The sequence below is a fragment of the Seriola lalandi genome, unplaced genomic scaffold, assembly GCF_002814215.2.
Source record: "Seriola lalandi dorsalis isolate HSWRI2012SDOR001 ecotype SW California unplaced genomic scaffold, Sedor1 jcf7180002054343, whole genome shotgun sequence".
NCBI lineage: Eukaryota > Metazoa > Chordata > Actinopteri > Carangiformes > Carangidae > Seriola > Seriola lalandi.
Genome location: NW_019524896.1, coordinates 1,051,863 through 1,066,878, shown reverse-complemented (window position 1 = coordinate 1,066,878; position 15,016 = coordinate 1,051,863). Strand labels below are relative to the sequence as shown.

Below are 15,016 nucleotides of genomic sequence, written 5' to 3'. Positions count from 1 at the left end.
CACACACACACACACACACACACACACACACACACACACACCCCCCTCCTCCAACACTCTCCTCCCATCCCGCTGTCACTGAGCTGCCTCCAGCCTCGGCCATTTCAACAACAGCTGAAAAACTCCCCTGGATTTATGCTCGTGGTTGTGAAAAGTGGCCAGAAGCCTGGTTTGCGTGTGTGTGCATGTGTGTGTGTGTGTGTGTGTGTGTGTGTGTGTTTTCAAGCTGAATGATTTCTTTTTTTTTTTTTTTTTTCAGCGTGACACCAGATATCTGAGGATTCCCTTGTATTAGAAAATGTAATCTCTTGCCCTTAACAGAGATAAGGTCAAAACAACTGACTGAGTGATATGTTCATTATAAGGGAAATGTCATGACATTACTTATCATCAAAAAGCAGAAAATAAATAAAGTAAAAACGTTTTTAAACGCTCCACAGAGAAGAATCTCGTTAAGGTCAAAGTCACAGAAATGTAAGGGGCTGATAAAAAATGGACTCCCCAAGTCAAATCCTATGTCTCCTCCGCTCTTGGCATATTGATAACAACAACAACAACAGAAGAGACTGTGTGCATCCTGATGTTGTGAGACAGAATACTATCAGTGAAATGACATCAGGGGCTTTGTGTAGATCTGTGTACACAGCAGACAGCCCTGGGTGAAGGAACCGTGCCAGGCAAATGAGGGGCTAATCCTGGAAAAGAAGCCCGAGACAATGGCTACATTTACATACATGCAGTAAACAGACCGTAGAACATCCTCTGGTCAAGGTCGTACTCAGAGATGAGCTGTTTACACGAACCTTTACTACTGTAGCTCGCCTCACTGAAGCCGACTATTTTCCATAAATCAACAAATCTAAGGATAGTTGTGATTATTTGCAGCTTCAGCAGTTTCCCCTTCGTTCCCGGAAGTCTGCAGCCAGCAGGGAACAACGTGACAGAGTGAACGACTAAAAAAAGGTTGTAGGGGACGTTCAAAAAATGTGAGTGTTCTGGTTTGTCATCACTAGGGCGAAGCTCTGGATGAATTAAGGTGACTGAAGGTGGCAGCTAAAACAAGACTTAAGGCCAGTTCAAATCTTCTTTGGTCCATGTGAGGGAAACTACACACGGGGCAGTTTGTGCCGACCGCTCATTCTCCACATTACAAAAATGAAGTGTTGTTGTGAAGAGAGTTTTTTGCGAGGAGATCCGGTGTCACATTCATAGGATTCTTTTTTGAAACAACACAAAGAAAGCCGAGTGAATGTTGAACTCCCACCCTTATTCTCTTACTCTCGTTAAGCTGTTGTACATTATATCATATTTCCCCTGTTTGTCTTCCTCTTGTTCTCTTCTTCTTCTTCTTCTTCTACGCATTGATTTTTATAGCGGTTGGCAAAAAAAACAAAAAAAACGCAGCAGTGGATTACTGGCACCAACTTGAAAGGAGTGCCGATCGGGAATTGTGCATGCATGGAACGCCAGACCTACATAGACCGATGCAGGACACTACACTAACAGGCTGAAGTGACAATGTTAAAATGCTGCTGTTTATCAGGAGGAATGAAGCTTTAGTGTCACTTTGGATTAAAGCCAAATGAGTAAATGTAATGTTCACCACGTAAACCAACTTGAAATTGTGACGCAGTGATGGCACTAACTGAAAGGTCTGGGGATCACCATAGTGATGACACTTCATCCAGTATTAGTAGAAGCATCGCACTCAGGACCATTGTGCAGCTTCACTGAATGAAATAATTCAAACCAGACTCCAAAGTCAAAGTTAAGTCGTGTAGAGTTGAACACTGGTGAACTTTAACATGCAAATTTGCTCGACTGACCCACTGCAAATCATCTTGACAAGGGTGACCTTTGAGGAAATGAAGAGTCCAAGAGAGTCTACTATATTAGAACCAACCAAAGCAAATGACTGCGACTGCATATCCTGTCTTTTGTGAGGAGGTGCAGGTGTATTCTCCTGGGCCACTTTCTTACGAGCCATGCCTTACCCTGGTTAATGCTAAACTACACTTCTGCAAGCTCTCACATATAGTATGCATAAAGACCGGCTGCCACCAGAGACAACAAGGAAGTGTGTAAACACTGTCAGGAAGTCTCAGAAGGACTATTATAATTGAATTCCATATAACTGTTTAATCACAGCTACTTGAAGAAGAGTAACTGTGTGTTAAAAGACGTAGCTCCAAATGTGCTTGAATCAGCGTGGACATGGTCCTAATTTCTTAATTTGACACTCGCTGCACAGAACTGCGGCTGCTAACGGACAATAAATGCTTCAGAGTCGGGAAAAAAAAAAAAAAAAACAGAATTGTGTCATTATGTAAAGATGGAGGCCCAGCAGAATATTTCAGCCGTTATCCCCGTACGCCTGCTTTGTCATGCTATTTTGGACGTCTTTGAGGAGCAGTGTTGTGGCACAATCTCTGTCAGGTGTAGCAACACTGACAGTGATAATAAGATCCTTTAGCGGGGCTGAGTGCATGGTGTGGGCCTCTAATCCAAGCCTTACCTCAAAGGAAATTCAGACCAGCTTACATGCATGGATGGTGTCAGGGAAAAAAAAAAATGGAAGAGAGAAAATCTGCTCTATTCCACATACAGCTCACATTATAGCCAGAGGTTGTATCAGTGCTGCTGAAAGGGAGAGAAGCCAATGACAATGGATATCCAGGACTGGGTTTGTCTCGTTTACACAAAATACTGAGGGTATTTTCTTTTTTTTATGTGATTTTCTGACAGAAATATCCTCACAATGACAAATCCCTGGTTGTATCTTCATGAAATCAATTTGGGAAAACATTTACTCTCACTGTTTTTGCCAGAGAGGAGAGCCAACAGGAACGGTAAAGAAAATGGCAGAAGAAAGTGACCGAAAGCCTTGAAAGCATTTGCTGAGGGAGCTGGAGCTGCGAGTACAAATTAGAGAGGGAAAGAGGGAAGAAGGGGGAACACAACAGTTATTAATAATCAATTTAATTTCCTCTCAGATCTGTTTTCTTTTTCTTTTTTGGAAGACTGTTATCCATGAGCCAGATCACTGAATAAAGCTGTTGCTCCACAAAGTCTGATCAGAACATATTCCTTTTTTCTCTCTTCTCTCCCCTGTCCTGTTGTCCTTCATGCCAACGCCGGCCCGGCCACGCTTAAAGTACAACCATCTCTGATGAAGGTTGCAAGACTTAGTTGCTGTCATGGCAACACAGAGCCTAAATGCAAATCATAATAGGAGAATTCAAAAAGGAAGAAGATGCAGGTCACGTGCCTTGGGATCCTACTTTGCGCTACGTTTTAATGTGGTTCAAATTACAACTCAAAACGTGTGAGAAATAATTCCAGCTTTTGAGCTCATCAGGCTGCTTACAGCTGGTATTAATACGTGTTCTTGTTATCTCTACTCTGCCTGCATTGTGATCCGTTCGCAATATACATATTAAGTAGGTGAAGCTGGCAGACTTGTCCAACCAACCTGGCCTGCTTCTCAGGTGCCATGTTGTGCAAGGATGAATGTCACGTGACAGTTACCTGGGCTACTTGTTGTTAGCCGAGCTAACTAGGTTTTCATTTACTGTAAGTAGGTAATCAGATCAGACGGATAACAATCAGCCAGCACTTTGGTCCAGACTGAAATATCTCAACAACTATGGGATGGACTGCCGTGAAATGTTTTTACAGACATTCATGTTCCCCAGAGAAAGTGTCCTGATGATTTTGATGTGCCACTGATGTTTCTTTCAGAACCACTATGAGGTTGACATTTGTGTTTTAAGCGAAATGTCTCAATAACTATTGGATGGATCGCCATGACATTTGGTGCAGACATAACATACAAGATCCCTACAGAATGACTTGTAATAGCTTTAGCGATCTCTCAGCTTTTAAATGTTTCATTACTATTGTTTATGACCAAAAACATACAAAGCTAATAACATTCCCATCAGCCTCAGCTCCACTTTGCACTTAATGCTAATGTTAGCATGTTAACATGCTAAGATAGCGAACATGATGAACACCAGGCTATACACCTGCGAAACATCATCATGTGCATGTTGTCATTGTGAGCATGTTAGCATGCTGATGTTAGCATGTAGCTCAAAGCCCCACTGTGCCTCAGAGTACAGACTCAAACTAGCTAGCTAGCTTGGCTGTAGACTTTTGGTAAAAACCTGGCTTGGATTTGCTGCATTTGCATCAGCGTTACGTGCGATGTTTTCCTTATCCAGGTAGAAAGTCCAGATACAGACTGTATGTTAATAACAGGTATAGATGTTCTTTTAGATCCACATATGAAAACATGCTGCTCTAACTAGATCACTTACAGATCACAAGTCACATGTAGTGCTGGATTTAAGGTGATCCGTATGATGGATAACAGAGCTTTGTTTTTTTTGAGATAACAACAGGATAATTATTCCGTGATCTTCACATAACAAAGCTCTATTATCTCGAACGGGATAAAAAATATTTGCAAGTTGCAAAAAAAAAAAATCTGTTTTTATTGTTATTTAAATTACTGACTAAACTGAATGAACCAAAGGAACAAGGTTATCTTGGTTTCTCGAAATGCGTATGTCAGAACTGGGGTGTTGAACTAATTTAGGGCAGATTACTAACATATTTTTTTGTCGGCAATAGCACTTATGTTTATTGTCACGTTATATGTAATTACTGTAGGTAATATGCTAAATTGTTCTGGCAGGGGGTGTAAAAAGGGCTTGAGAGAGATAATGTGACAGCAGTTGGTGAGAGGCTGCTCTGATGGTGCAGGTGTTATCGTTTCAGCAGGTAGCAGAGCTGGGCGACAGATGGGGATGATTGACAGCTCGGGTTAATGTGAAACTGTTTCACTGGTTTGTGTGCATCTGGTGGCTGAACACAAACAGTTCTGATAAAAGCAAGGACATTTAAAAACAGACAGACATACACGGAGATATCACCAAAATTTCCAGGTGAGATTTGCGAAAAAAAACAACACATTTTTTAACATCTTCTAACGTGGTAAATTATTCATGTACAGTATATGTGAACAAGCCATGCACAAAGACATAATGCAGTGCAATATTTTCATAATTTGGTTTGTGAATTTTTGAAATGCAGTAAAAAATAAACATGTTGCAGGATGTTTTTAATGGAGGAGGGACTTTGGGGTTGAAAACACAGGCTGCTGAGCCTGACATCTACATCTGTTCTGTATACTGTATCTTTATATCATTTGTATGAGGGTTCATATGAGTCAACAGCCAGAACAGTTTACACGTGTGTCCCCTTGTTGCCACATCCAAAATCTGTAACTGTTGTTCAGCCTGATTAAAAGCATCAGATCAACGTCACACACAAGGGGAAAAAAAAAAGAAAAAAAAAAAGATTTCACTTCCCTGATATTTCATCACTTGCCTGTTGATTTCATCATGTGAAAAGCCAGTTGGAACCTTAGAGGTTCACTTACCTTTCAGCAGGTGGTTAGGTATGAGAGGAAAAGGAGTTTTTTTGGATGGGGGGGGGGCTGTTTGTCACCTGTCATACCCAGTTGTGAGTCTGAAACTAATTAATGCAGCATATGTGCCTCATTTGAAGACAGCCCCCCAAAGGTGGGTTCAAGCCACTGAGTGCCAGCCTGAAATACAAACACATCTATCTCTGTGTGCACACACAGAATGCCCACATACATCTTAATGGACTCCCTGTAACAAAGAGCTCTTTTCTGTGCTACAAACCATCCTTCTTTCCTACAGGCGAGAACCCGGCCTCTTCTCACTTAAAATCATGAGTGAGTGGAGAGTGAATGTGGAAAGCAAGTCGACAACTCCATTTTGTTGTATTTCTGCAGTGACTCAGTTGCACCACCCCGATGACTCCCCTGCCCTCGTGAGAGAATTCATCAAATTCTGTAACTTTTCTTTCCAAAAAAAAAAAACACCTTTCAGTTATTCCACATATTTGTTGACTGCAGAAATACTGCTTTTGTGTCAATGCTGCAAAAAGCATAGGATTAAAAATCTAAGTTTCCACTCTGTTTACACCTTTATGATATGAACACTACATGTCCTAGCTCGCCTAGCCGTATATTGATTATAAATAAGTAAGGCTGCTCAGAAAGTTGTCATGTTCAGTGGTTTAATCCATGTTTTATAGGAGATCTTCATGAAAAGAGAAAGCTTTATGCAACTTTAAATTGCTTAGGGTTTTTTTGGCTCAAGGTTTTCATTAATTAATTAATTCATTCATTAGCCATACTGCTTATCCTTTTTAAGGGTCTCGGTCTCTTTAATATAAATTGATGGAGGGGAACATAAAACATGTTAATGGGACGTTCTGAGCTTGAATAAAGTCAAAAACAAAAAACAGAAACAAACTTTCACAGATTTCGTCTCTGCTCTAGTTTTTGTTCTATTTAATCTCATTTATTCCCATCATGTTTTGGGTAATGTAAAAAGAATGTGAGAAATTTGCTGGTGTCTGTCATTTAATCCTGAGCCGTATTTTTCACTTACTTATATTTCTTTGCATTTTGGTGAATCTGCACAATAGAAAAGCATCATAATTAGCTGCTAGCACTTCCTGTTTGACACTTTAACCACCTGCTTCTGATACTGAAGAAAACGTCATAATTTAACGACAGAGTTCCCAGGGGAATTTCTTTTTTTTTTTTTTTACATGATTTCTAAACAGATGTGTGGATGTCAATTCCACTGATTCCACCATTATGTTCCCTATTTGTTCAGTTGTTACGGAGGCGTGACGTGTTCGACGGGCTGAGGTACCCCGAGTTTAACCGAGGCCAAAACCATCTCGTCATCATCAAACCAACAAATTTGTTTGTGTGCACACAATCATCAAACTCATGTTGCGGCTGTCAAGAACATGCTGCTGTGTCCCTTTAACCTACCAATATGTCACGTAGCCGGTGAGGTTGGCAGTGCCATCTGTCCCACTGATAGTCAGTCAACCCGAGATCACCTGTGCGCCGCGGCCTCTGAAGGCTGCAGCAGCTCAGTCTTCTACTTAAGAAGCCGGCATTTGAAATTTGGCCAAATTTTCAAAAAACACGTCTTTCTAAACTGGTTTCATACTCACAAAGGTCCACACAAGCCCACACATCAAACACACAACAGAGATAAACTTCTCCATTAACAAAATACTTCACAAAGTTGCCTGATGGCAATTTGGCACATTGTGTCCTTATCATTTAATGAATGCCTTGTCTCTTTAATGACATCCAAATGTGACAGCTTAGTCCTTGGATTAAAGAGAAACGTCCTGTGCTTCACCTCCCACAGTCCCACCGTGAGCAAAGTGGCCATTAAACTGCTGTATTCCCCTCCACTACTACATCTCTGAGCGCCGCTCAATTATCCCACTACTTCCGCACGCTCGCTGACAGCCGTGTTGGCAGGTGTGTCCTTTCCAGATGTGCTCTCTCTGCTCGGATGGGAAATTAGTCAGCGCAGCTAGCCATCAGCTAAAGCAACTGACACCTTCCACCAACGTGCCCTTTCATTACGAGCGAGAAGACGGAAGTGAAATGAGAGGAACGAGCGCTGGTTGAACAACCGCCACCAAAATGCTGGCACTGGCGGGGAGTTGATTTACCTCACGCAGTTTACATGATGACAGGAGGAAATCCTCCACAAAGCAAAGCCTTGATTATTGAGTGCGGTGTTGACAAGCGCTACTGTCTCACAATGCAGCTGAACAAAAGTGACAAAAGTAGTGGTCAGTGGCGCAATAGCTCCCACTCAGAAACACGAAACAAGTAATGAATCCTTGTGGAAGCTTTTTTTTACTGGCTCCTCTGGTATTTTTAACTTTGAAATGCTCCAGAGTCACAGTTTGATTTATGTAGGTGCAAGCATTGTGTACTGTACTGAGCAACTGCCAGAGTAGTGCGCCATTAAAAAGGTGTGAACTTTACAGTACGCTAATGAGGATTTGTCGCAATTCCACTAAAACAAGATTCTTCTCATGAGCCATCAAAAAAGTAAATATATTCTTAACATTTCTATTTCTCTTCATATTTATTGATGCTTCCTTTCTGAAGAAATTTGCATACATGATGGTCCCTGCAAACAGGAAATGGTTTGCTACCATGTCAACTATCAGTTTTAAAAGGCCATAACATGTTGCTTGCTGTGGAGGAATGAAAATATTAACAATTAAGAATTAAGTAAGAATACTGACTCTAAAATTTTCAAAACTGGCATGAAAAAGCCTCACCGTATAATTTGTGTGTTCATTTTAGATTTAGTTAGATTTAGTTCTTTTCGTTCCCTAGGCAACACAAATGACGTGTGCTTCTGAACGCCTGAACGCTTCATGTTCTTTGAAGAGTTATTTTTGCTCTGATGAAGCCTGTATTGGTCAAAATTTGTAAGGTGATAATAAAGCAAGGCTTTGAAATCAACTCGTTAGCTCCTTCCCTTATAATGAGTTGCAATAGCTTTAGTCATCTCTGCTATTCTAGTGTATGAGCATTTTTGTTTTGCATCAACGCCTTTAACTCTTTGGTGAAAAAATGACTTTGTGCCACAAGAGCTTCCAAGAGGCAGAAGTGCAACGGTGTTTATCCAACATGCATAATAAAATCAGTCATTATGGCTGAGTTTTTACAGTTTCTGGGTCTCTCTCTCATTTCAGCATCAGAGCTAAAGCTTAATTTATAAGAACAAAATGTGTCAGCACCCTCTCCTCCAGTCCACTGGCAGCTCATCTCAGAGCCTCCTCTTTCCTCTGCTGCATGGTTAATTTGTTCCCTCCTGCCCTCCGTGCCTCTTCCCCTGTACCTGGCCTATTTTAGAGGGAAGTGGACAATCTTGGGAAGAACCTTCGAGCTCAATAGTGTCTCAGCCTCCTCTCCCTTTTTAGTCACGACAAGCGGGGCATCACTATGGCAACAACATTTGAGAGGCTATCGGGAGCCTGCCGGTCAGTCCAGCAGGCTCTGACTCGGTGGCACTCACCGGTCATGCATGTACAGACAGGAATTAGCATTTTTGTAAAAAAGAAAAAAGAAAAAAAAACATTTGGGTTTTTTGAGATTGTCCTGTTGACACCAAAATTGTTAATTATAATTTTAAATATAACACTTAAAAGGAGCACCAAATGAAGTGCACTTAACTTTCTGAATTGATTTAGCTCGAAATTATCACAAATAATTGTTTTAAAATACAAGTTGTGCAGTTAGTGATGGTGTCGACAACGTGGAGACTTCAGGTTTTGGGATCTGACCGAGTTCCTGGTTGTAAAAACAGTAAAACCAGTTAGTGCTCATGACAGAAAGAATATAAACGTATGTCTGCACAATCTGACAGTTTGCAGTTGGTTTGTTTTCCTTGTTTGTGCTATGTGCAGATTTCTCATACACAAGGAAAAGAAAGGAAATGAGGAAGGCCTACTGCTGCACGAGACACTTAATACCCGTGTTCATGGTAATGAAGGAACAGTGACACATCATTGTGTTTTTAATAGGTTTTTAACAACAAAGGAAAGCTGTGGCAAACAGGAAAAATATGCTATTTGACAATTTGGCTACAGACAATACTTGACTGGCTCAATTCAGTGTTGGTTTTGGTCTTTTCAAGTGATTTCCTAAAAGTAACAAAAGCATCATCAGACCTATTTGTAATTATGAATTATATTCTTAAAATGATTGAAATCAGAGCACTGAACAGCTGCGTGTACACACAGGTGTCACAGTAACCAGGTAACTGCGTGCACACACACACTCTGACTCCCTGCCCGTCTCCAGTTACCTGCTTTCCTGTTTGCATGTAAACATATTCCTGGTCAGGGCGGAGGCAACACTTACAACGGTCTACTCTCGTTTTATGGTTACATTTATATGCATTGCTATCTGTCTCTCATTCACACACACACACACACACATACACACACACACACACACACACACACTTGATCGTACATCGAGCCCTGTGATGAGTGGATGTGAACCTCTTCCTCCTGAGCCACGGCCGCTCCTTGATTATTTTGATTAAGTGTGCCAGTTAGTCAGAACTGTTAAGAATATTGACGACTGTTAATGCAACCTATTGACGTGCTTTAATCAAACTTATCAGTTATTATTATCATTAGCTGCTGCTGTGTTGCCATGGTATCGGGTCCGTGGCCCTTGATAAACAAATTAAGCAGCTACGAAAGTGTTGTTACAGCCTCTGTGCGGTTTGCTCTGTTGATTCTTTAATCTCATAACTTTCCTGACTATAGCCCGCCCGCTGTAACTCCCTGTCTCCGGGGAGAGAAGTTGTTCATGTTATTATCATTGTGTTGCCAGTAACTGATTCATCAGTGTCAATACTCATTGATTCTGGGCTTCAAATCCAAGTCACTACAAAGTGATTCATTTATTGAGCTACTGTTTATATTTAGTATTCAGGACCTGTCCTCAGGACTGTGTGCAGATGGGTCCTGTTTGTTTTATATCTGTTAAAGTGAAACTCTTTAAACTGTGACGTATTAGCAAATGTGCAAGCGATACGGGAAAATTTGGGTTAGAGTTTAGGGTTAAGCCAGTGTGGGATATATGTATATATTTATATCTATAAAAAATTAAATGTGTCAAAGCTTGAGTTTTTTTACAATGACATTTAATGTGTGAAGCTCATTTTGCAAAGACAGAGAGAGACTGGCTCTGAATGAACAAGACTAACTTCACCTGTAAGTGAATTACATTTATGTTTGACGCTGACCTTGGTGACTCTTACAGTAAATAACATCCTATTCTCACTTTTACAGATGGTTTTATTTCACCCCCACAAAGCAACTGCATTCATGCTCGGCAGTGATTTCAGAACAAAGCGGTTTTAACCTTCAAAAGACACAAACACGATTCATCTGATGTAGAAAAATGCGATCGATATGTTGGGAGTTTGTATTTAGGGTTACAGCTGCTGACTACTGTAAGGGGGAAAAAAAAACAGTTTGTCAACTACAAATAACAAACTGCCTGATATTTCCACTGGAAGCTGAGTTTCACATCAGCATAAGCCTCGTGGAATAAATGAATGTTAATTATATTGAAATATTCAATACAACACCTGAACCTTCCACTAATGTATATTCACCAAATAGCATGTGCTTATTAATGAAATCCCACTTTCATCAATCCACTGTGTCAAATCCATTCATCTGCTTTTAGCCCTTCTCCCTTTGCCCTTTTCATGAGAAGGAAACATTGGATGTGAATATTCCTTTTTTTTTTTTTGTTTCTAAACAAATCAAAACGATGCATGAATGCTGCGTTATGAAGCGGCGCAGTCCTGATACCTGCTCCTCTAACATTTACCGTGAACAGGAGATGTAAACAAAGGTTGAGAAAACATCATAGGCAGGAAGTGGTTATAAGCTGTTAACACAACACTGACATATTATTGTCTTTTTATCAGTTGATATTGTGTACTTGACAACAAACAGTTGCTTATTTACACATCCAGCAGTTATGGAGCATCATTATCATTCGCTTAGAGTCGCGCTTCAGGCCACCTGCTGAATGTAAGTCGAGTATTCCCTCTGTTTTTAGCTCTTGTTTTTGGTCTCTACCAACCCCTGAGGAAAACATCTGGCTATTTAGCTGCTAAATGCTACACTATGTTGATCAGCTTGTCTCTAACTGTGTCTGCCTGTTGTTTTGTGCAGAGCGGGGAGTGTACACTTGGCTTTTTAGAGCTTTCTCTCTGCAAACAGCTGCCTGCTGAAATTTCTGCTATGAGCGTGAACCTGAACAGTGAAATTGCGGGCCAGGCAGCTAAACAATGAGCTGAAACTCACTATAAAGCTCCATAAAGCAGAGGACAGCTCCAGATTTGTGTGATAATTCACTGAACATTGGCGTCACATGTACAGTAAATCGCCAGATGCAGTGTCTGGCATACTGGGCTGCAATTTCAGAGCTTTGGATATATATTTAAGACAAGACACATGACTAATTATTCTACTTTAATCTAAAGAGTCACTTTTAGCAGTTTGATCAACTCAGTTTCATTCTGTATGATTATTTTGAACTCTGTCTATCTGATCTATATTGAATTCAGTTCAGGCAGCTGAAGGTATTTACAAGCTCCAACCTGAAAGTTCCTTCTTAAATGCATCATAAAGGACGATCTGAAGATGCTTCACACAGCTTCTGTCCCGCTGCTGTTCACTGCATTTAGTCCAAAGCATCATCTAGTAAAACTTCCAGTAGCTATAAATATCACATTCCTGATGCATCACTGCAGTTAATTACTAACATTTAAAAAATGATTATGAGCTGAGACACAACATCTGGGGCAACCATTCAAAAACTCATAAACACAACTCACAAAAAGAAGAATAAAGCATCTGTGCCGTGGCCAACACAAGCTGCCAACCTCATTTACGAGGGGGGAGACCTCGCCACTGCTGCAGGCGTGTCAACACCATGTCAGCTGGCACTTCAGCCGCCTGGTATCCCACTAGGATCGCTGCGATCTCTTCAGCACGCCGACTTATGCTGATGACCATTAAATAAATCTATTCATGCAAAGATTACAAAATGTTTTGGGTATCGTGATGAAATTACTATATTAAAGCTTTATGGAGGCAAAGTGTTTTTATTAGATTGTCTTATGCAGTAAGGCACTTTAAAACTCTTATCAGGCCACTTCAAACCTACAACTGAGAGATTTTCATAATGACATTTGGACCTGGATTATTCTTGTTCAGTTTCCTTCTTTCAATTAAAAACGAATAAAAGTGTCGTATTAAAAAAATCGAATTAAATCATCTATGATATTGCATAGGGATTGGACTGTAAATATATAATTTCTAATATGTGATGCTGACCCGCAAACCCAGAGTGGGGATACTTCTCTTTTACAAAGGTGTTTTCACTGTCATATAATCATCCACTGCAAATTATACTGTGTTCCCATACAACTATAGTACAATACAATAAGTATGGCAGTATAAGCTATCTTCAAACGTAAAGGTCTGTCACTGACATCGCCTGTGGGAATTGATATTTGTATTCACATCGTGCTCTTCACTAACAGTTTCAACCTGCAGCCACATCACATGCAACAGTCACGCTCAGGAGACTGAGAACAGTGCACGTTGGAAACCTTCCATGGGGTGAAAGGTGAAATAACTCAGCCAGTCAATCAGCTACGTTTCACAATTTCTGAAACAGATTCTCCATGCATCACTTTTAACCATGGCTCATAATAAAAAACACACACACACAGTAAACCATCAGCACAATACGGAGGTGCACAGATCCCTCCATCCCTCACTAATGCACATCTGCTTAAATTCCAAACCTTAGTGTAAACTCTTCGGTGCAAGACGTGCTCCGTCTCACGCCACACAATGTAAAAATGATTCAAATTGCACGAGAAGAGAGAATAATTTTCCCATCTCAGAGACGTCTCTACCATTTATATAATCAATCTGGTTCGACTGACAGGTGTGAGAGACGACAGCGTCTAATGGAGACGGTTATGTTCTTTACACCTCACACTGCTCAACAACCCCTGAGCCCATCTGGCTCTGTCTTCTGCTCTGATCCAGTCCGACCATCCAGTGTAAAAAAAACCAAACAAAACAAGTGATGTAAATGTAAATGTAAATGTGAGTGCTTCTGGAAGGCAAGGCTGGATTACCAACCAGGCATGGTAGGAATTTGCCCTGGGGTCCCAGACCCTCTTGGTTTGTGGTAATTGTTTGTCTTGTCCACCTGTGTGAGACTTTATGTGATTCATATACGTGATACAATGTTGTTTGACTAAATTACCACAAACAAAAGGTTAACAGGGGCCCATTTTTTGCTCTGCAGACCCCTAATTTGCTCATTACAACAGCTGAGCAAAGTCAGTTGCAAATTTTCCGATGGAGCAAAACAGAGCTTTTTAGAAAGCTTGCGACCACACATGAACATGAATTTGTTCCCACAAATTATGAAACTACAAAATAATAATAATAAAAAAAGAGAGATGCAAATTAGGCAAAATGAGAAAATGATGTTTATCATCTTCATTCAAATTAATGAAAACGGGTAGATGAAGTCTATTTTTGCCTCCACACAAAATCATTTCATGCTGTCGATATAATCAGTCCTGGCCTCAGAGTGGGTTATATTCCTCTGTGGCACCTTCAGGGAAACAGAGTAATTGGTTAGTTGGAGCAACCATTTCAGAAGTGCAGTTCCAGAGAGCTGAATTCTTGGAAGAAATAAAAAAAAAAAAAAAAAAAAAAAAAAAAAAAAAAAAAGGGTGTTTATGCTACGCCTGGCTCAGTGCAGCGACAGTGGTACAAACATCTCTGTGGCACAATTAATGCAACAAAAATAAAATGTAGCCTGGCTGTTGCTTGGCAGGCTGCTGAGTGGCATCAAAAGACATATCAGCAGTATGATCAATAAATGACTGATACCAGGGACACAGCTCACATTTCCAGGCTGGGCAGCCCGAAACAATGACGTCTGCTGTGCAACAATAAAAGTAGGCATGCTGCAGAGACAGGATACACTTTAAAAAGATAAAATAAAATAAAAAAAAGAGACATAAAGAGGAAAGTAGAGATACCAACCATGAGCTGCGGGTTCAGTGCTGGGCGCAGTGTCTGAGCACACAAGGAGAAGACATGGCAGTTGTGGAGGGAGGTGTGGAACAGGAGGAACAGCATGCAAATAAAGAAGAAATGGGGGAAGGAGGCAGGGAGGGAGTGGGGCAGGGGGAGAAAACAAATGACACCCATAAGCAAGCATTCAGAAGACCAGAACATGACAAAAGACATAAGGCTTAAGGGAAATCAAAGGGAACCAAAGGCAGTGCAGAGATAAACAAAAGCTTACACACACACACACACACACACACACACACACACACACACACACACACACACACACACACACTTTCCCCTGTGTAGTGCATGTGTTTGCAATAATGAACTGTGCCTGTAAGGAGTAAATGCCACATGGTGCTGTTCAATGGGGACCAGGTGAATTGTGAACTTAGTTTATCTCACACACACACACACACAC

The 15,016-nt window shown here is 40.8% G+C and overlaps 1 protein-coding gene across 5 annotated transcripts in view; it reads right to left on the bottom strand.

Moving 5' to 3' along the window:
• Positions 1–15,016, bottom strand: part of LOC111656073 (cell adhesion molecule 1-like) — a 338,529-nt gene that overhangs the window by 11,275 nt on the left and 312,238 nt on the right. For 3 of the 5 annotated variants that reach the window (XM_023407644.2, XM_087174367.1, XM_023407645.2), the window contains one exon: positions 14,563–14,595. The exons of the other annotated variants lie outside the window; for them this stretch is intronic. In XM_023407644.2, the coding sequence (XP_023263412.1) occupies positions 14,563–14,595 (33 nt within the window). The remainder of the gene's footprint in view (positions 1–14,562; positions 14,596–15,016) is intronic. 5 annotated transcript variants of the gene reach the window in all.